General features: G+C 40.5%; 1 protein-coding gene across 3 annotated transcripts in view; it reads left to right on the top strand.

Annotated features, from left to right (window-relative positions):
- Positions 1–18137, top strand: part of kank4 (KN motif and ankyrin repeat domains 4) — a 100278-nt gene extending 82141 nt beyond the window's left edge. For all 3 annotated transcript variants that reach the window (XM_061738707.1, XM_061738705.1, XM_061738706.1), the window contains exons 4-10: positions 3112–3205; positions 6557–6814; positions 8885–8969; positions 9674–9893; positions 10677–10819; positions 11891–12091; positions 16076–18137. In XM_061738707.1, coding sequence (XP_061594691.1) covers positions 3112–3205; positions 6557–6814; positions 8885–8969; positions 9674–9893; positions 10677–10819; positions 11891–12091; positions 16076–16183 — 1109 coding nt within the window. In that variant the 3' untranslated portion in view covers positions 16184–18137. The remainder of the gene's footprint in view (positions 1–3111; positions 3206–6556; positions 6815–8884; positions 8970–9673; positions 9894–10676; positions 10820–11890; positions 12092–16075) is intronic.
- The last annotated feature ends 2324 nt before the right edge of the window (positions 18138–20461 follow it).

Genomic DNA, 20461 nt, shown 5'->3' with positions numbered 1-20461 from the left:
ACAAAACTGGACAAGAACATCTCTGCCACAACCAAATTCACTCTATCCGGATGGAGCATTTTAACTGGATAGTTTTTTTTTTTTAAAGGCCGAAATGAAATAGAGTAACAAGGCTGTTTTTAAAATGTAAGGAGTAAAAAGTACAGATAATTGCGTGAAAATGTAAGGAGTAAAAGTAAAAAGTCGTTACTCCAGTGAAGTATAGATAACCAAAATTTCTACTTAAGTAAGACACCTCTGCTCATATCCTTATGGAGGAATTTTGACTTGCTCTTCTTCGCAACGTTGTTTCAGTTCATCAAGGTTTTTGGGCGTTTCAAATGTCTTGAGGTCTGGACATTGATTCTTTTATTTTTTTAACTATTGTGATGCAGATTTGCTGGTGTGCTTCGGACCGTAGTCCTTATGCATGACCTACTTCTCTCTGAGCTTTAGGCCTGACAGATGCTCTCACATCTGCCTCAGAGTTACCCTGGTGTACAGAGGAGTTCATGGTTCACTCAATGACCACAAGCTGTGCAGGTCTTGTGGCTGCAAACGAACCCCAAATCATCACCCCGCCACTCCCGTGTTTGATGCTGGGTGTAAATCGTTACCACTGAACCTCTGCATTTGGCTTTCAATCAACTTGGAGGTCGGCATTAAGCCTAAATAACTCTAGTATGGTCTCATATGTCCACAGGGCTTCAACCCATTAGTCTTGTGGTTTGTTCAGGTGCAGTTTGGCAAACCTGAGTTGTGCATCAATGTTCTTTTGAGACAGAGGAGGCTTTCTCCTTTCAACCCTTTCAAACAGACCATATTAGTTCAGTCTTCTTGTGCTGTCATGGACGTAAATGCTCTGTGGGACCTGTTTGGCCTACTAAGATGTAGTTCTTGGGTTTTATCTGTCCCCGGGCTAAGTTTCCTGGGAGCCTTTCCCGTGGGAAGATCAGCAACCGTTTCGAAGGCTTTTTAGTTATGAAACATCCTTCTCAGTCTAGAACAGGGGTCGGCAACCCAAAATGTTGAAAGAGCCGTATTGGACCAAAAACACAGCAAACAAATATGTCTGGAGCCGCAAAAAAAAAAATTGAAAGCCTTGTATGTTTAAGCCTTAGAATTAAGGCAAATGGCGAAAGGCGAAATGTAAAAAAAAAAAAGTCGAAATGTCGAGAAAAAAGTTGAAATGTCGAGAAAAAAGTTGACATTTTCTAGAAAAAAGTCAAAATGTCGAGAATAAAGTCAAAATTTAGAGAAAGTCGAAATGTCGAGGAAATAGTCAGAATTTCGTGAAAAAATTTGAAATGTCGAGATTAAAAAGGAAAGGAAAAAAAGAGAAAAAAAAAAGAAAAAAAGAAAAAAAAAAGGAAAAAAAGAAGAAAAAAAAGAGAAAAAAGGGGAAAAAAAGAGAGAAAAAAAGAAAAAAAAAACTGAAAAAGCTCCAGGAGCCACTAGGGCGGTGCTAAAGAGCCACACACAACACAACCCGCTCTGGAGCCGCGGGTTGCTGACCCCTGGTCTAGAACACTGAACTCCAAATTAAAATAGTTTTAAAGCCTTTTCCAGTCCAACAGCAACAATTTCCTCTAAGATCATTGCTGATGTCTTTCCTTCTTAGCTTTGGTTTAACATACATCTGAACGCTCCAGACGTCCTTGCTGATCATTAATACATCAAGGGCTGACGACTGGCAGTCCTTGGCTTTGGTTCCTATGGGAGTATTATGGGGTGTGGGGTATGTTTATTATTGCACACGTTTTGGCTTCCTTTTTGTTAAACATAAAGGCACATTCAAATCATACATAACATATGCTTGTTACATGCACTTCACATCAAACACATGATGTTTCACAGAAGCTGGGGTTCAGAATCACTTAGCTATCACGCATCAGTCCAGTGCTTGGAGTGCTGTGTACAGGAGTGGAAGGTCTACGCCTGGATTTATGGCTTCTCAGTAGCTCTCACATGATGCCTTCCACATCTTAGACAAATGAAATCCCTAGCTTTAACTGGTGTTCAGCCTATTATATCCTGACACGGAGGCCGGCGGTGTTGCACTCACCACTTTCATTCCTTATACGCACCAGACACTGAATTCAGGAGCTGAAGATTTGCAAAAAATGAGCCAGATCATATTAAAGTATTTGAGACACTGAGAGGAGATCAAGATCAAACCTCAAACTTTTTTTTATTTCTAATACAAGAGGATGTATTAAAATGCCTGATATGTACTAAACTTCCCCCCTCTTTGCTGCCGTCTCCGAAGAGATACTCAATCTAAACACATTATCCTTCATGGTGGTCGCTTGGATCTTCTTCGCTGGTGGTTTTTGGAGCGAGGCCATTTCCCTGCACTTGCATAAAACATTATAGATCCTCTGCACTATGTCTGCAGTCAGGCACGACTAAGACAACCTTACTGGGCTTAAAGCCAAGAGGAGTCAGCAAAAAAAAAAAAGTCCATGCAGAATCAATTATCGGCCAGTTACATACATAAGTGGGCCTGACAATGTGCAACCTTGACATTGACAGTGAGGTGTTTAAATGTTCTCACCGTGTACTGCACTGGGGAACACTTGTACAGCTGAAATTAATGGATCTTATTCAACAGCATGATTTCATTAAGATGTCGTAATATCAATTTTGTATATTTGTCATCATACAAGGAATGTCTGATCCTCTTTACATAATGATTTTCTTTTGCGACATTGTTCCCTCACATTAGTTTCACTTGTGTGTTTGCTTGAAGGTTATTGATGAGAGTTTTGCCTTTGCCTTTCCAGTTTTGCAGCTTATGCGACATTTTCTTTTGTAAGAGGCTCTAATATCAGAATACACGACAGTGGCCCCATTCAGCATCTGTGGATGGTCATTCGAGCTTTTCTATGGGTTTCACCGCTAATTGTTGCAGTGGCTTTAATCCGTAAAATACAACAACAAAACAGAAATAACTAGATTAAAAGAAGACACAAGTACAAACAGATGCAGTTTCCACCTCAGGGTCACTATAAATCATTGAGGCAGTTGATATAGCAGCACTTGCATCCTTTTCCTGTTTTCTCACTTCCTTGCTTGTCATCTCTCTCTCTCTCTCTTTCTCTCCTTCTTTTTCTCCTTCCTCTTCTCCAGGTCTCAAATCCATTATGAAGAAAAACGGCGTTGCTGACAAGCAGGGGAACAAGGGGGCCAAGAAGAACCTGAAGTTTGTTGGAGTGAATGGAGGGTAAGACCTTTTTTAATCAGCAACTCTCGTGTGATTTATACGTTCAGGTCGGCTGCGGCAGATATATACGTGTCAAGTAGTTGTGCATACACCAGGATGAACCATCAGGGGGTTTGGAGTTGATAGAAGAACACAACTGCATGTTTCCTGGGGAAGGTGAAGCACATATCAACAGTTTAATGGTAGAGACATAAAGTTTTTCACACTGTAACTTTGACCAGTAGACATTTGATGACACTCTGGGACGCTAAGGAGAAACATCATCCCTCATAATAGAGACAATCAATAGAAAATGTTTGATTAAAAGACAAACAAACACCCAAAGGAAATAAACACTAGGGATGGGCGGTATGGACAAAAAAATTAATCACGATAATTTCTGGCATTTATCCCGATAACAATAAAAAATATATTTCTTTCTTTCTTTCTTTCTTTCTTTCTTTCTTTCTTTCTTTCTTTCTTTCTTTCTTTCTTTCTTTCTTTCTTTCTTTCTTTCTTTCTTTCTTTCTTTCTTTCTTTCTTTCTTTCTTTCTGGCTCTTTCTTTCTTTCTTTCTTTCTTTCTTTCTTTCTGGCTCTTTCTTTCTTTCTTTCTTTCTGGCTCATTTCCTTCCTTCCTTCCTTCCTTCCTTCCTTCCTTCCTTCCTTCCTTCCTTCCTTCCTTCCTTCCTTCCTTCCTTCCTTCCTTCCTTCCTTTCTTCCTTCCTTCCTGCACACGTATGTTGTGCGTGGATTTAACGCAGAACCATAAATCAGCTTTACACAAAAACGCGAGATGACAAATTCTTACCGTGGGGAATTGTTTTGACGGTTTATCGTGAACGGTAAAATATCGCCCATTCCTAATAAACACCCAATTTTTTACCAATATGGTAGAATTCAACTTTTACAATTAGTATTACATGCTCTCTTTTTTGTGTTTGAAGCCCCTCTGATACCGCAACATATGTTCCCAAAACGAAAGAGAAGCATGTTAATGTTGCACCAAACTTTTACCCTGTGTGTCCACCGTCCTCTGCATGAACATGCGCCATCAGATAGATGTACAGTACATGAAAATTAAATAGACTTTTACTTCATGAGCCAAAGATTGAAAAAAGTTTCAGCAATTAATGATTTCATAATTTAGTGAGATGCAGAAAAATACAACTTTTTTGTCCACTTCTATCAGCTAAATCAGCTTTAATCCAGGTGAAGTAACCACTAAAAGGTAAATGTGGCATGACTAAGATGCTTGTCTTGTGCTACTTTTGCCCTGATATCTGAAAACAAATCCTTAAATAATTAACCACATACATAAAAATAAATGTATAAAGTGGGTTTATAATACAAAGGTGGGTTTATAATACAAACATGTACTTGCTTGTTAGGTTGCTACGAGTGATTTAACTTCATTCCTGAGTTCTTGCTCCTGCATTCCCGCGCTTTGTTTTATTCACCTTTTACAGTGTTTGTTTCAGTTTTGTCGAAGCTCCACTTCTTTGTGCTTGATTCAAAATGACCTACAAACACACGGCTCTGCAGCCGTGTGTCCTATTCTGCAGTGTGTGTGTATGTTGTATGTGTATGTGTGTATGTGTGTGTGTGTGTGTGTGTGTGTGTGTGTGTGTGTGTGTGTGTGTGTGTGTGTGTGTGTGTGTGTATTATTCCAGGGATCCACTCCTTATATGCGTACTCTAATATGTTTTAAAAGCTTTGAAGACATTTTTAACTCCAAATATTTATCCTGTGTTCCACAGCCGAGTTCAAAAACACAATCGGCCTGATCATGTTCATAAAGAGATAAACTCGTCTTAAGGCTTGTGCCCACACCAGGAAGTGGGCTGCTGTATTTTTTTTCTCTTTAGGTCTAACCTATCTTTGCTCTCCCTTGAGCTCCTCTGGAATCCAGGGAATGCTGTGGCCCCTGAACGCCTCTTGTGATGTGGTGTATGTACGTGTGTGTGTGTGTGTGTGTGTGTGTGTGTGTGTGTGTGTGTGTGTGTGTGTGTGTGTGTGTGTGTGTGTGTGTCTGCAAATAAGTATGAATCAGTTGCATTCAGAGTACCTGATGCACCCCAGTGATCACACACACACACACACACACACACACACACACACACACACACACACACACACACACACACACACACACACACACACACACACACACACACACACACACACACACACACACACACACACACACACACACACACACACACACCTCTTTAGCTTTAGATCTATGAACCCTGTTTCCTGAGTGAACCAGGCAGAGTTTATCTTAGGATCCATATTTAAGTGTGCAAACAAACCTATTGATTTATACGTACATGGTTAATTATTTAAGGGATGTTTTAGGATGCCGGGGGCCGAGGTAACACTACACAAGCATCCTTTTCATACCATATTTAAAGAAGCATGATGCTTTAGTGGATATGTGGCCCTGTGAAGCTGACCTCCAGTGATGTGGCTGCTTCTGTAAAATGATCACACAAGCTCACCTGCAGGGAAGAAACGTGCAGAGATGTCAAAAGTATTCACATTCATTACTCAGGTAGAAGTATAGATACTAGAGTTTAAAAATACTCCTGTAGAAGTTGAAGTATCAACTCAAGTCTTTTACTCAAGTAAAAGTATAAAAGTACTGGTTTCAAAACTACTTAAAGTATAAAAGTAAAAGTAATGTAAGGTGGAAAAAAGCCATTAAGGACAAAAGCCATTGAAAATGAATTCATCTTAGTATAATGCAAATATATTAAAGAACCATATACTGTATGTGTACTATTGAGCATTAACATGTGTTTCAGAGAGCAAAAGATATGATGACTAGTTGCCTATAAGTATTGTAATGGTGCAAAAAGTCAAACTTCAGAGACATGTTATCATTTATCCTAATGTTTATTGGAATGTACATCCAAGTTTAGTTGCAGGAATCTGATATAAGAACAAAACTGGACAAGAACATCTGAGCCACAACCACAACCAAATTCACTCTATCCGGATGGAGCAATTTAACTGGATAGTTTTTTTTTAAAGGCCGAAATGAAATAGAGTAACGAGGCTGTCTTTAAAATGTAAGGAGTAAAAAGTACAGATAATTGCGTGAAAATGTAAGGAGTAAAAATAATTACTCCAGTGAAGTATAAATAACCAAAATTTCTACTTAAGTATGGTAACGAAGTATTTGTACTTTGTTACTTGACACCTCTGGAAACGTGTCCCATGAAAGACAAATACTGGTGCGTTTCCTCACTTTTCAGGTTAAACTCGTGGGTTATTGAAGATCCAGTCTGGAAAAACTTAAGGATAAGGAGCTTTCACGTCCGGACCAAACAATTGTAGAAATATCCTCCGATGTGTGTGTTTTTTAGCTATGAGACCACGTCCAGTGAGGAGTCCAGTGGAGATGAGAAGTCAAAAGTGGAGCTGGAGGGGGAGGACAGCTCAGAGCCGGAGGCGGAGAAGGAAAAGGAAAAGGACAAGGAGCCTGAGGAGGCAGCAGAGATCCAAGGAGCAGATGCAGAGATCTCAGCTGAGAAAGGAGGCGCTGAGGGTGAAGAGAAGGCGGCTGAGATGGGTCTGCTGGATCCAGAAGGTGGACAGGAGCTCCTGGAGGAGCAGGCTGAGGGGTGAGACAGACGAGCGCTGGCTGCAGCTCCGTTGTATTATTCTGAATAGTTTGTAACTGATGATATATGTTCTCCAAATGCATCTGTGACATTAATGTATTTGTACACATTTATGTTGACAGTGTTATATTTGCAGCCCGTTCCAGTAGCGCTTAGACTTGCGACACCTTTTTTATTTATGAGTGACTTGATGAAAACATCAAGGTCCCCTCCGATGCAAAACAAGCTGATGAGCCTAAATTATTGATATTAACTATTGCTCGTAAAAATCAAAACACATGTTTAAACATGAGATGGTTTGCAGTGAGAAGCATGACGTCTTTGGACTTAAAACACTTCCACCGCTGCTCATGAGCACACAGCAGCTGCAGAAATGAGATCAAATCCTGCAACTCTCTCCGTCCCGCTTCTAGATGAACTGCAGTTCTTTTGTACTTCCACTCTAATACAGTAATACACATATAAAAAACATCATTTTCAAGACCATAAATGAAATTAATTGCACTTGGAAAACACATCACAGCGGGTGATGACTGACAGGCAGGGCTGAAAGTTTAATTTAGCACGCTGGATCTGGTGTGCGCAGTATGAAAACAAGTGCTGAAGGAGATCCGTCACCACCTTAAATCCACCTTTTTAATATTGTGTAGGTCTTTTTTTGTTCTGTTTTGAGTTGAGCAGACGCATCAGATGGCTCGTGTTTTGGCTTGATGTCCAGCATCAGGATGTTTGCAGTAGATACTGTGGTTTCTGAGCATTAGGTGGCACCAGGATGCATCATCTAGATCAGGGGTCAGCAACCCGCAGCGCTAGAGCCGCATGCGGCTCTTTAGCGCCGCCCTAGTGGCTCCCTGGAGCTTTTTCAAAAGTGTTCGAAATTTCTTTTCCTTTTTTTCTTCTTTTTTTTGACATTTCGACTTTTTTCTCGACATTTTGACATTTTTCTCGACATTGTACTTCAACATTAATCTCGACATTTCGACTTTTTTCTCAAAATTTTGACTTTTTTCTCGACATTTTGACTTTTTTCTCAACATTTCGATTTTTTTCTCGACATTTCAACTTTTTTCTCAACATTTCGACTTTTTTCTCGAGATTGTACTTCAACATTAATCTCGATATTTCGACTTTTTTCTCGACATTTCGGCTTTTTCCTCAACATTTCGACTTTTTTCTCAACATTTCGCCTTTCGCCATTTGCCTTCATTCTAATACAAGACTCTTCATTTTTTGCGGCTCCAGACATTTGTTTTTTGTGTTTTTGTTCCAATATGGCTCTTTCAACATTTTGGGTTGCCGACCCCTGATCTAGATAATAAGCCACGCAAACATCTTCATGTTCTCTATGCATTCACTCTTGTGCTCTAACACACCCTAAGCCTTTGCATTACATGTATAAATGCACACTTTTTTCTCCAAATACAGTTAGCGTAAGTGTAAACTTCACAATCACATACTCCCACAAGAGTCACTAGAGTGGACAGACTCTCTTCACTCCATGAAGTGCTACCAGTCTGAGATGAAAGCAAACAACCGGCAGCGTTGTCCTCGCCGCCGCTGACTGATCGCTTATCTGTCTCAGGTATGCGGGCAGGGCTGAGGGCCACGGGGCCAGAGAGCAGATGCGGCGCTGGGAGACGGCAGGACTTATTATCCCATCATTCAGCACCTGTCCAATCATTGCTGTGTGTGCACGTGTCCGTGTGTTGCAGCTGCAGGACGCAGGCAGCAGATTGTGCACTACTTAGCCTGAGATACACAGTTTGCATGATTAATGATCAGGTTAAGCACTCCTGGGATATTATTGGGCTGTGAATCAGTGCAAACTGTTACCGTAGAGGTTTACATGGGCCATTGGAGCGTCAGGCCGCCGTGCTGCCTCTGAGCTGTGGGCGCCTGTGCGGCATTTTTTACTTTCTTGTTTTCAGCTCAGATTGAGTTAAGACAAGAATCAGAGTATCCGTTCCGAGCCGCTCTGTTTTCAGCAGTTTTTAATGTTAAAAATTGGGGGAAAAAAGGATGAGTGAAAGTTACCCCTTCCTCACTGTGTCACCTGTTTTTGGTTTTTAGGGAGAAAGTTGACAAAGCATTCATAGATGCTTGTCTTTACGTGAAGGACCGCATGGAGGAGGTTTCATCTCCAGACAAAGAAATGGTAATTATTTTTGTCTTTATTTTAACAAATCTGTGCTGACTGGGTTTTTTACTGTCCCTGCTCCATTTAGATTTGACTTCAGATCTTAGGCAAGGCAAGGCAAGTTTATTCGTATAGCACAATTCAACACAAGGTAATTCAAAGTGCTTTACATCAACATTAAAAGCGGCAAGACACAATTAAACAGTAAATAACAAATAAAATGATAAGAAAAGAGGTAAAATAATAAAAAGCTCAAGTTATTAAAAAGTAAGGGCGGTAGAGTGCAGCAGGTAAGTATTTAATTTAAGAGTATGTTTCAGTAAACAGTAGTTTTTAGCCCTGATTTAAAGGATCTACAGTTGGAGCAGACCTCAGGTCTACAGGAAGTTTGTTCCACCGGTGAGGAGCAGAATAACTGAACGCTGCCTCACCTTGCTTGGTTCTTGTTCTTGGGAACCACAACAAACCAGATCCAGATGAACCTCAGGGGTCTGGGAGCTTCATAGGAACTAACAGATCAAGCATGTATTTTGGTCCAAGACCATTCAGTGCTTTGTAGACCAGCAGTAAGATTTTAAACTTGACCCTTCTTAAAATAAATATGAAAACTAGTTTTTATATTATAAGGTCATTTGGCTCCTCCAGGCAGAAGAAAATACAAACTGAGCTATAAAAAGAAAAGAAAAGGTGTTTACAGAGTTGGTCCTCCGTCCTCTCTGCAGCGTCAGGTGTTGGTGGTGCTCTACCAGGAGTGGTTCAAGGTCTCCAGCCAGAAGGACTCGCAGGCAGACACGGTCACGTTATACCTGCGGCGCGTGGGAATGACCACCCCCACTCTCCTGCCGTACGTTGTGAACTTGACGGACGGGAACGGGAACATGGCTCTCCATTACAGCGTGTCCCATTCCAACTTCCCCGTGGTCAAACTGCTGCTAGATACCGGTGAGATGCAGCCACGCAAACACTCACGCAGAACTCACGAGAGACGGCCGCAGGGGCGGGGCATTTGCTAATCAGAGGTGTCAAAAGTATTCACATTCATTACTCAGGTAGAAGTATAGATACTAGAGTTTAAAAATACTCCTGTAGAAGTTGAAGTATCAACTCAAGTTTTTTACTCAAGTAAAAGTATAGGTTTCAAAACTACTTAAAGTATGAAAGTAAAAGTAATGTAAGGGGGAAAAAAGCCATTAGGGACAAAAGCCATTGAAAATGAATGCATCTTAGTATAATGCAAATATATTAAAGAACCATATATGTGTACTATTGAACATTAACATGTGTTTCAGAGAGTTGCCTGTAAGTATTGCAATGGTGCAAAAAGTCAAACTTTAGAGGCATGTTATCATTTATCCTAACCTTTATTGGAATGTACATCCAAGTTTAGTTGCAGGAATCTGAGGGATGTAAGAACCAAACTGGACAAGAACATCTGAAACAACCACAACCAAATTCACTCTATCCGGATGGAGCAATTTAACTGGATAGTTTTTTTTTAAAGGCCGAAATGAAATAGAGTAACGAGGCTGTTTTTAAAATGTAAGGAGTAAAAAGTACAGATAATTGCGTGAAAATGTAAGGAGTAAAAGTAAAAAGTCGTCTGAAAAATAATTACTCCAGTGAAGTATAGATAACCAAAATTTCTACTTAAGTAAGGTAACAAATATTTGTACTTTGTTACTTGACACCTCTGTTGCTAATTCCCCCCTTGGTGCATGTGTCTAGGTTTATGTGAAACAGACAATGTGAATAAGGCGGGGTACACCCCCGTGATGCTGGCTGCGCTGACGGCCGCTGACAGCACCGATGACCTGGAGGTGGTGCAGCAGCTGCTGAAGCTGGGGGACGTCAACGCCCGCTCCAGACAGGTAACACACGCCTTTCACTTACAGGTACAGTCTCAGGCTGACTTCATATTACGCTCTCCGAGGGGGGTCAGTACACAGATTTCATTTCAGAATTAAATACATCTTTAATAGAACTCTGTGGCTGTTGGGAAATATTTTTATTCAGTTTAATAAAGAATACTTAATTAATCCCCAAAGGGAAATTAATTATTAGTTTAATGTGCAAGTGGGTCACTTTGCTAGAATAATATCAGAACTAGCAGTTTTTTCGGCCTCAGAGAATATGGAGTTTATAAAAATGGAAATAAATAGATCTTAAAAAATACATATAAATTATGGTTGAATCTCTGATATATGTGCAACATTTCCAGACAAATTAAATTCAGCACATTTTAACTCCCAAAATAAAAGTTTGTGTATCGATTCAATAGAAAATGATACTTACATCCAAAAAGTAGATAAAGAGAAGCTGATTACTGTGTTTTAAATATTATTTTTGGTAATAAAAAAACTGAGGAAAATAGTGCAATTATACATGTAAACTTCTATGATTTGAAGTTGATATTTGAGACTGGTGTTTTCTGCTCATCAGACTGGGAAAGCTACACAAAGGCTGACCTCTTAGCCCTCAAGGCCCCCAATGGATCATGGATATCTTTGGAGCAACTCTTGGTTAAAGTTAATAAATACTGACCAAAATCGATGTGAATGGCTGAAAGAACGAAGATTAACACCATTATGGTCTGGCGGGTTAGTTAATCTTACATGAGGAGTTCAACAAATACTGGAACTTAAAAGATCCCAACTTTTTGACTGGACTCGAGATTGTTATTCCAGTAACCTTGGCTCAAAGTCAAGTAAAAATTTAAGCAAAAATAAACAAATATAGAATGTTCTGTTATAAGTATTCATAAGCTTCCAAGCGTCTCGGTACTTTGTCACTGTTACTCCTCCGTCCTCTCCCTCTCTCCCCCGCCATCCTTCACATCGAGTCACTCGTCATCTGCATCCTCCGCTCATATCTGCTCTCATTAATTCTGATTCTCATCTGCTATTCTTTTTTCTCTCCCTCTCCCTCCGACTCCTCTCCAGGCGGGTCAGACTGCGCTCATGCTCGCAGTGAGCCATGGCCGCGTTGCCATGGTGAAGCTGCTCCTGAGCTGCGGCGCGGACGTGAACGCCCAGGACCGCGAGGGCTCCACGGCCCTGATGATCGCCAGCGAGCACGGACACACGCACATCGCCTCTCTGCTGCTGGAGACGGGCCGCTGCGATATCGCCCTCACAGATAAGGTGAACACTAACGTTTAAATGCTAAATTATGTTGTTAACAAGACTGCTGCAAGATGATTTAGGGGGTAAAAAGATTACTTCTGCATGCCTTAAGCTATTTTTGCTTGCAGCTGCACATAAATTTGAACTTTTGCATAATTTCTTTTCCCGTCTTTATCATTGCATCACCAATGTTTCTTTGGCTAAAGTTTTCCTGCAACCTCAACTGTAAACTGACTACAGCATTTAGAGGGAAAACAAGGTTTTATTTTTTACATATCAGAAAAAGAAAGTAAACTTTATCTCAGTTGTGAAGTTTTAGCTTCTTCTTCTTCGAGTCCGTTGCAATCTCAGATGTGGTTCTGCCAGTATCTGGCGCGGGTCACAGCTGTTCCTGGGGGGCTGCACTGGGGGGCGTCGTCACAGTCCAGTAGGTGGGACATTGTCTGTGCTGCTGCACAGCTGCATGTGTCTTCTCTAGCTCCATTAACGAGTGCTTTGCACCTCCCCTGCTCCACTCGTAGTCTGTTTTAGTTGAGGGCCTTCCAGGTTGGCTATGGGAGGTCGTGGCCGCTGGCGAGGCCTGATTCCTCTCTCCGTCCAGTCATGGGCTCGTGTGTGGAGCTGGTTATGTTATGTTATGAATCTTTATTTCGGCTTGTACACACTTTTTTACAAAACAAGATGAAAAGGTAAAAAAAAAAAACATTTCCTTTGCCGAAAAGGTGTAGGCTGAAGCCGTAGCTTATAGTGCCTACCCTTTTTTTCTTATGATCAGCTTAAATATGAGACATTAGCTTTACTCCGTGGAAACAAACAATACATAAAAAGACAAAAATAAGTAAGACAAAATATAAAATTGACGTTTCACATTCTAGAATGTTTTTGATAGTATACTTTATAATTATAGTGTTTTATATTTATTTACAATATTTTCTTTAAACATTTCCTTAAACTTGAAGATAGAACTACACATTTTTAGGTTGTTATTACAACTACTGTATTCCAAATTTCTCTAGCCTTAATTGATGTTCATCTCTTTTTAATATTAGTTCTTGCTCAAACGTGAGTTTCCCCCTCAGGTCATAGCGGGTTTCTTTTATTTGGAACGAATCCTGAATGCAGTTTGGAAGCAGTTTCTGCTGGGCTTTAAAGGCAAATAAAACAGTTTTCTGCTCTACTATATCATGGAATTTTAAAGTATTATATTTAATAAAGAGATTATTTGTTGGTTTATAATAGTCAGATCTATTAATTATCCTTAAAGCTCTTTTCTGTAACAGGAAAATAGGGTTTGTATTTGTTTTATAGGTGCTACCCCATACCTCCACACAATAAATCATGTATGGAACTATGAGTGAGTTATACATCAAAAATGGTTCCATTCATCGTTCCAGATGTTGGTCCTTGCTGTTTCTTTGGTTTGGTCTGGAGAGGTGGGACTGTCTGTACTAGGATACTGGCTCTGGATTTCAGTCGGGGTGGGGGTGCTGTGCGTCCATGCAGGGGGTGCCTGGCATCGAATCCTGTGCTCTTCGCTCGGCTAGTGCGATGATGAATCGGGCAAGCCGATGATGAGGCACGGGCCCGGCGTCGTCCTTAGGCATCCTGTGATGATGCGGCAGGTGTCGTTGAGGGCTGTTCCACCAGTTTGGTGTGGCGGGTGCAGCTCCAGCTTGAGGATACTCAGCTGTGGAGAAGTACAGGGCAGTTGCACCGTACGGGTGGTTGAACGATCAGCGCCCCACTTTGAGTTTACCAGTTTGCACAGGATGTTATTGCAAGTGTGTTGGATATTACAACATTAAAACAGTTAGCTGCACTTTACCGGATCTTAAAATGAGGTAAACACAAACTCAGAATGAAGAGCGACACAAGTAATATTGCATTTATTTAGCAAAAACAAAACTTAAAAGCAGAAGCAGCACTTGAATAGTTCGGTACCCGTCATGGTTCAGTTGCTGAATCACCTTTAACAATAACAACTGACACATTAAGTGATATAACAACTATATTGTTTGTTGGCCTTCAGCGATGCACGGCTGTTTTACTGTCACATCTTTACGTCAGGATGAAGTCTGCAGCCATCACTACACCTTAATACGTTTCCATCTATCCTTGTTGTAGATTTGCTCATGTGTTTGTGATGAATTTTTATCACGAGGGAATTTTAGCCTCATTATGACAACACTGGTCCATGGAAAACTGTGCAAACAGAGTCGTTCTGTCATGTTCACTTTAGAGAAAGTGCTTTCTCTTGAAACCCTCTCCAAAGAGCTGAAGCATTTTCAGGCCTTTTCTAATTTTACCATCAACCGTATGATCTCAGATGTAGCTCCTGGCCTTGATGCAGCCTCTCTAAGAACTGCTCAGTCTGACTTTGGGGTAGATTTTCCTGTAGATTTTAATGATCTTTTTCTTTGTAAAATAAAAGAACTCCAAATAGTTTAAAAATGGTGTGTCATGTAGAGTTAGATGTAACCATTACCTTTTTAATTTCATTTCATTTCATTTATTCCATTCATGGTATATCTTCTTAATAATGTTGTACAAAATTCCAAGAAGTACACATTATCACCATGAAAGAAAAGGAGCAGGAAGAAGAAAACCTATGATACCTGCCCCCCTCTGTTAATACAATTACGTTGACTTACTGAACACCAATCTATCTATACACATATTTATAACAAGAAAACAAACCAAAATACCACTCTTCTATCTATTTTTTTCTCTTTCTCCTTCTTCTTTTTTGCAGGCACTTATCTTTTCTTTTTTTAAACATGTTCTTAAGCTGATACAAACTTGTGCAACTTTTGAGTTCCTTGCTTTTCCATGCCATAATTTTACACCTGTAACAGAAGTACATTTGTTTTATGTTTAGCCTTGCAAAAGTATGTTTGAAATCAAGTTTAAGTCTGTTGTCCTCATCTTCCAATCTGAACAAATTTTGATTAATCCACCTGTTTACCAGCACAGCTTATTTATACATGCAGCAGCTGTCTTTTCATTTGCTCCTTGAATTAAATTAGTGATCAGAAGACTTAATAATGCCTGACTCGCACACTAAAGTTGGTCTCTAGATACTGGAACATCCGGTCACAGGTGCTCGGTACATTAACATTGACCCACACAGAGAGGGTTGATTGTTCAGCCCACAATAATAACGGCCTTATTGTGTTGTTGATTCTCCCATTTGATGCAAGATGCCCACGCAGACAATTATCATATCAGCTCCTCTTAAATGACTCATCTTGCAAAACACCTGCACGATGCAGCTCATGTGCTTTGTAAGTGTCTCGCGCCACAGTTCAGGAGGATACTAAGTTGAGTAAATATCTGTATTTTCCCGTTAGAAAGGTGGTTTCTCTCTGTTTTGACTACAAGAAGTCACAAATATCCCAACAGGAGGTGTCAGGAGGAAAAATTCACAGCTTGATAATGGTTGACTGATGTCTTGGTGTCAAACACGTGACCCTCGGCGCTGGAAAGAGACAGATAGAAACAACACTTCAAAATTACATCTGGGTTATTTTCCTGTGACATATAGGACTCTAATGTATTGAAATCTTCTTTCCGGGGAATCAAAAAAAAGCTTTTCATACATTATTATCTAACTAAACGCTCCACTTGACAAGTGCACATATCTGAGTGGGCACGGCCTTGTCAACAACATGATTTGATCAATAAAAACTCTAAAATATTGGTCCTAATGCCTTATTGAGGTCAGGAATTGATAGAGATGTTTCTGCAAAATGGATTTAGAATATTATTAGATTGAAATAATTTCTGTAATACGTTTCTGTAACACGTTTCTGTAAATGTTAAGAGTTTAATGCTCCAGTAGTGAATAATCCTTATTTTGCAATAACTTAACCCAGCTCTTCTCACATAGATGTGAGGGCTGAAAGCTTCTGGCGCATTAAAACCGTTACAACACTGCCACTGTGAGGATCGCAGCCATTACTGCGGCGTTTGATTTTTAAAATCTTGTTTTTTCCTCCCCAGAATGGACAGACAGCTCTGTCGGTGGCAGAAGCTGCCGCCCACCGGGACATCGTTGACCTCCTGAAGGCCCACGCCTCTGAGCCCAAGTCTGCCACAGACCTCCTCTGAGCAGCTCAGCAACGCCTCCACCCTTCATCGACACAGAGGAGAGGATTAAAAAAAAACACACAAAAAAACACGACACTTCACAAAAACGTTATTTAAACCTCTTTGAACTGGAGGTTTTTCCCTCAAGTCTCCGCCAACGTGCCCCCTGGGTGTTTGTGGGTGAGCTCCAACCGGTTGCTCTAACCGTCAGAGGGGATGGGAAAGATGCTACGCTGAGACGTTGCCATAACGACGAGGATGACTGACAGCGGGTCGAGTCGGAAGCAGGTTGAGAATGTGAAGCGAGACGAGGAGTGGGCATCCTCTGAGCCGCTGCTTCTTTCATCGACTAATCCTTAAAGCAAAGCACATGATCTACCTTTTAAATACATGTTACTAGATATTCATGATCTATTTTCTTCCGACACTGACGAGTTTCTTTCCAAGCTTAAACATCAGCCATTGTCGAGATCATCGTATACGAAGAATGTTATTCTAACAGATTACAATCACACAAGCAGAGACTGTATTTTCTACGACATTTTATTTTATTTTTTTTGTGAATATTCATCTATTATACTGGTGTCCAGAAGAAACTATAACTAACAAAGTGTTAATTTTACATCAATTATAGAAAGGAAGGATATATATATATATTCTATTGGACAGGAAGTGAATAATTTTTATAAAAGCAATATAATTTGGCTGAAGAAATGTCTGAGCAGAATGAGCTGCATGCCAACAGTTACCCCCCTCTACTGGCTGAATATGTACAATACTACACCACAGTATGTTGTAATACTGTGTTGTCATGGTTTCTCTCCATCGCTCTCTCTCTCTCTCTCTCTGACCTTGTACTGAGATGTAATGTATGCCTTGTTCGCTTGCTCGTTTCAACTCAAGTCATGTATGCAACTGATACAAACAAAAAAGGAGGGGAAAAAAATGCACAATGAATGTCAGACTGGCGGTGACACATTCCAAGAGAAAAATGTAGCAGGTTTAAACTAACGCGGCATGGATCACGGGACTAACACTCGCAAGACTTCGCCAAGACTCGTCCGCCCTGTTCTGACCTCCAGGTGTTCGTATTTCAAATGTGCTAACAAGAGTGGACGTTTTGCTTTTTTTTATTACTATTAGTGTTATTATTGAGAGGCAATATCAATGAAATGCTACCTTATCAATGAGAAACAAGCGTGTTGCGTAGCTCTGTAGCCTTAATCAAACAGCTGTCCTCCGTTCCACAGGTGATGTTTCCCTCCGAGGAAGTCGAGTCTGTTGTTTTATCGCGATCCTAAAGTGCTGTGCCGCAGTCCTCTGGTGAAATGTTTACAAGTCAACCTTCCTCCCTGAACGATCACAACAGATGCCAAACATTTGTGTATAAAACAACAACACAGGAACACAGTCATGTATTTCATGTCGCTCTCTTCTTGGTCAAGATTGGGAGAAATAACAGCGGTGCAGTCAACTGTTTGACACTCAACCCCTCTAAAGTTAAACTTTAAAGGATTTTAAGTAAATAACTGCCAAATCTGTGGTTAAACAATCAAGCCTCAGAGAAAAAAAAAGGACATCTAGGTTCTTTAGTAATTTGTCCCCAACCTTTTGATTCGTTTTATCGACCGACCGTGACGAGAGGCCTAAAGTCTGGAGTTTCATACACTCAGCGTTTACATGACGGTGGCATTTTAGTTTAGTTTAGTTTAGTTAGAGTGGCACCGTTTTCTCTTCAAGACTAATACTGCAACCCGTTTAACTCCTCTGCACATGTGATCAGTATTAGGTGCTCCCACGTGTCCGGCGGCCGGAGGTCGGTCAGGTCTGCGCCGAGACGAGCGCCCGGTTTATCTGGTCTTCCGTGCCTAAACTTAAGGTCTTCATGAAAAATGAGGTTTCATCCAGAGTGACCCGTTTGTGAACAGATCAAATCTGTTTCATCTGAGGTTTGAAAACATTTAAAAAAAAAGAAAATTCAAAAAAGAAATCTGTATTTTATCTGTTTCTATAAATCCAGCCAAATACATGTACATATAGTAGCCTATTGTGGAAAAAGTATATAACAAGTATTGTCAGAGTCTAAACAATATATGATGTATTTATTCCAAAAGCTATATTTTTATCATATCTAATGAACTTATGTATGCATGGACGAATATTCAAGCGCTCCAGGGGAATTTGAATGACTGGAAAAGTGTTCCCTGAGGATGCGACTCTTGGACTTCCTGTTGACTGGTCGGGTGTTCGTTAGACGTGTGTAGAGGATGGTCATGTGCTCCTGTCCTGGATGCTACTGTTGCAAGGAGAATAGAGGAAGATCTGATGCTGATTTAACATCTCCACTTCTATAACATCAGTTTGAGAGTTTACGTAGATGACAGAGCCACGTGTAACATAAATCTGTACCCCTACTGGAATACTCCGTGTCGAACGAGCCTGTATCTTACAAACCAGATAACTGATTCTAAATAAAGAAATAAACAGTCTAAAAGGATGGAAAGCTTTCTTGTGTTGTCGTTAAGGTGTCTGGGCGAAGCATCCGTCACCCGAGTTCACCTGCTCCTCACCCTCACATCAGCGCTCTGCATTTAAACCCCACTCCTGGTTGCTTTGCACAGTTTTATTTGATTAGGTTAATATTCCACCACCACGCCTCATCACTCAACAAATGTTTGCCTAGCCGAGGTCGAGCGTACTCCTCATAACTTCTTCCTACCTTTTTTTCCACATCATTTTTCTTCTTTATTAACTCAATTACGCCTCAATAAACCTTTCCTGTTCCGTATCCGGTCGTACACTCGTGTGAACACTGTCTTATTTTTTTTAAAGGCATAAACAAATTTTATTAGTGACACAAGTCATGTGTCACAGTCGTGAAAGCTGGGACTTATGAAATATTCATGAGTATTTTTAAGCTCAGGAACCCTGTAAAATCAGCATAATTAATGGATATCAGGGGCTTTTCGCTCTCTGTTGAAGCAATGCCTAAAAAGATTATGTAATAAGGCAACTGGGAATGAAAATGTATGCCTTTTTGCAATTTTCAGGAAAAACAAAAATAAAAAAAATTGATTAGTCACAGGAAACAAACAAAAGAAATGTGTTTAGGGACAGTTTATCAAAATACACTTGATTTTTTTTTCCCCTCACAGATTTTCAATGATGTGTACTTAAAAGTTTGAGCTAACATCCATCCATCCATCCACCCATCCAGGAAACTCATCTCAGCTACTTCTCACTACCCACAGCTTGAGACCATAACAGACCACAGACTGCAGGGACGGAGTCCACATTACTACAGATGCTGCACCGATCCACCCGTCAATCTCCCAATCCATTCTTCCCTCGCTCATGAACGACACCCCGAGATACTTAAACTCCTCCACCTGAAGCAACGTCTGGTTCCCTAGAGAGCAGTCCACCTATAAAATTGATGAACAGAATCAGTGACAATGGAGAGCCCTGACGAAGTCCAACTCTCACATGCAAACCGTTCAAAACCATTTAGGGAATTTCTACAATACCGTATTTTCCGCAATATAAGGCGCACCGCATTATAAGACGCACCTTCAATGAATGACGTATTTTAAAACGGTTTCCATATATAAGGCGCATCGCATTATAAGGCGCACTAAATATATGGTAAAATACCGTACTATAGTGGCTGGGGTTGAGTTACGTATCTACCTGATGGAGCTGTGCTACAGAATATGCTACAAAATCCTACAGCAAATGCAAAAAAAAAAAACAAGAAGAAAAGTATCGTATGTCAAACTTTATTAACAAAATAAAAACCAGCTTTGCTCCGTCTCGTCAAAGTCGCCATTATGTGAGTCAGCGTCGCTGCTTTTGTCTTGAACGTCTGATGATTCCTGACGTTTTTAGCGCTGTTACTTCGGCAACACTAACTACAGTACCCACAATCCCCCTGACTACTGTAACAGAAATTACCGTAATGATCATATATAAGGCGCACTGCCGGTTTTTGAGAAAATTAAAGGCTTTTAGGTGCGCCTTATAGTGCAGAAAATACGGTACTTTTATAGTCTGGTCTAGTTGAGCACTCAAAGTCTGTCACGGTGGGTTTTTAAAGGTGGAGCCAACTGCAAACGTAAGAAAGGGCACATAAGGACACAATCTGAACTTCTGGAGAAACTAAAGTTCCTGTAATTCCTCAAAAGAAATAAAGACACCCAACAAGGAGAAGGATGACTGACAGCAGATCAATGGCAAAACTGACAAGCTAAGCAGGGGAAAATACAAAAAGTATGTATGGTACTTACGAGTGACAGAGGT

The sequence above is a fragment of the Cololabis saira genome, chromosome 13 (assembly GCF_033807715.1).
Source record: "Cololabis saira isolate AMF1-May2022 chromosome 13, fColSai1.1, whole genome shotgun sequence".
Taxonomy (NCBI): Eukaryota; Metazoa; Chordata; class Actinopteri; order Beloniformes; family Belonidae; genus Cololabis; species Cololabis saira.
The sequence above is the reverse complement of the archived record's forward strand: the minus strand, read 5'-3'. Positions and strand labels throughout refer to the sequence as shown.